The sequence below is a fragment of the Leiobunum rupestre genome, chromosome 1 (assembly GCF_980474605.1).
Source record: "Leiobunum rupestre chromosome 1, qqLeiRupe1.1.hap1, whole genome shotgun sequence".
Classification (NCBI taxonomy): domain Eukaryota; kingdom Metazoa; phylum Arthropoda; class Arachnida; order Opiliones; family Sclerosomatidae; genus Leiobunum; species Leiobunum rupestre.
The window spans coordinates 83837406-83839710 of NC_143384.1; the positions used below are offsets into that span (position 1 = coordinate 83837406).

Genomic DNA, 2305 nt, shown 5'->3' on the forward strand with positions numbered 1-2305 from the left:
TTTATAAATTGCTAAAATTACTGTGATACTTATACAGAATTAAAGAGATTTAAGTTGTTAAATACCCAAAAAAATGTGCAAAGTTTATACAAATTAAAAAATTAAAGTGAAAAGATAAAACTTAAAAAGCTTATTTTATTGTTGTTAAGGTATCAGATAACACTTTTCGTTCTAGTAAAGGGTTACCAGTATAATTTACCAAATGGCAACAAACTTTCCAAATTCCATTTAGTTTATCGGACATTGAATTTGGGAAATTTTCACTAAAAAATTTATAATCTTTAACCAGTTTAATAACACGTTCCACGTGCACTCTTACACAAGCTATTTTTCGAGTAATTTCTTCTTGTTGTTCGTTTAAGCTGGGTTTACCCCCAAAAACGGTGGTATATTTAGGGCTATTCCGAGTTGTTTACATTCATCTTCGATAAGAAAGCCCCGATCTGCCATTAATGAGTCGGTAGGTTCCAATAAATTTAAAACTTTAGATTTGATCGTGATCTCCTTATCTGATATGCTTCCACCATAAAGATCTGACACAAACGATATCCATCCATTCGGTGCAATCCCAACTAATCCTTTGGCGGTGTTGTGTGATTTGTAAGAGGAGTAGGTGACACCTTGGATTTGATAGTCGGATGGACGTTCAATAAATATATCTGTGCAGTCCAACAAAACTCTCGTGGTTGGATACAGATCCTTAAATTGCTGAGGCATTCTTTTATCAATTATTGAGCGACTAGGCCAAATATTAATTTGTACGAGCCTGTTTGACAGATAAGCAATCCAAAAACTCCATATTCCACTTATGGTACTAGTAGAAACACCTGACCTATAAGCTAGATCAAATTCTAGGAGACCACATCGTAGTCTAGACAAGACCAAAAACAGCTGGTTCATAGTGTTGATTTTGGGTGAGCGTTTCCGGTTTGATTTCGGAGGTTGACAATTTAAATTTTTGTAGTTATTGTAAGCGGTATCATAGTCCACCATTACAAAGTTGTAAAAGGTCAAAAAACGTTCTTTACTTTGAAATCCAGTATAAAATTTAAGGGCGTCTTCGATTTTTAGAACATTTTCTACATAAAAACATTTAGAATTTTCTTTCCTTATAGTTTCATTAAGAATTGTTATTTTCAAGTCTATATTAATAATTTGTTTTGATTTTTCAAACAGATCATGTCTTTTTCTGCTAATGTTTGGTCCTGCTTGGCTAATAATTTGTCCTTTTCTGATAGTGTCTTGTCCTTCTCAGCCAGTCTTATGTAACAATGAAATGGTTTCTTTCAAGTGTTTTATCTCTGTATTAAGTCTGTCAATAATTTCATCTTGTTGGGTGGCTTTACTTTCTTGTCCATAAACGGCACAATAGGAATGATCTGTAAAATAAGAATGTAAATTGAGCGAATAATATTTTGTACCTTAGTTTAAAACTAAAATTAACCTTCATGTAAACTGAGACTATGAATTTGATTCATATTCTTTTTTTTCTTTATATCCGATTCTGAATATTCAAAGGTAGCACACAAAGATAATTCTTAGTCATTTATAGGAATTATCACTGTGTCTGGCATAAAATAGTGGTCGGTTTTTTTAGTGTTTGATTGATCAGCTTTAAACAGACGCCTTCCTGAAAAATTATAATTACTTAATTTTCAATACTTAACACTAATATAAATTTTTTCATACTTTTCCTGGAGGGTTTTATATTTGTACCATCCGGAAATGTGTTCCAAGGAAATATACGAGGAATAGAGTCCCCTTTCTGCTTCACTCCACATACATTAAAATGCAATCCACAAAACCTGCTAGCCGGGGTAGGCTTCCACAGAGTTGAACTTGTCTTTGAAGGCTTACTGAGTACTCTATCAATCCAGGCTTGTTTTAGTTTACTATCTCTTGGGAATGAGTGAAAATGCAAATAACGATTTCTGACTACATTGCTGTTACAGCCCTGAACACAACAAGAAGTTCCTCCAGTTGTTTTTACAGCGCTTCTATTTTGATTTTTCAACACTAAACCAGCTTCTAATCTAAAAAAAAACCAATAAATAAACACTAAGCACACAGTACTGATTATTAATATTAACTTTTTGAAAGCAAGCTGAGGAAATAGCTCCAAAGGTATAACATTAACCGTAAAACCCTCGCTGTGTCCTTCCTTTGGTAAAGGCGTAGAACTATCCATTGCAAAATATCCCTTAGATTATAAAACATTAACACCACTTTCTTCACTTTAGAAAAACACCTAATAAGTATAAATACCTAAGATTATTTTGCTATTTCAAATCAGTTGAACTCAATC

At 32.9% G+C, this 2305-nt stretch overlaps 1 protein-coding gene across 1 annotated transcript; it reads right to left on the reverse strand.

The window, feature by feature from the left end:
- Positions 1–357: 357 nt before the first annotated feature.
- On the reverse strand, positions 358–993 carry LOC149968605 (uncharacterized). The gene has a single exon (XM_090167850.1). The coding sequence runs from the start codon at positions 991–993 to the stop codon at positions 358–360; it is 636 nt and encodes a 211-aa protein (XP_090023976.1).
- Between the last annotated feature and the right edge of the window lie 1312 nt (positions 994–2305).

Excerpts from the sequence above, each read along its gene's own strand:
- LOC149968605 (XM_090167850.1), bottom strand. The coding sequence starts at position 993 with ATGGTGGACTATGATACCGCTTACAATAACTACAAAAATTTAAATTGT.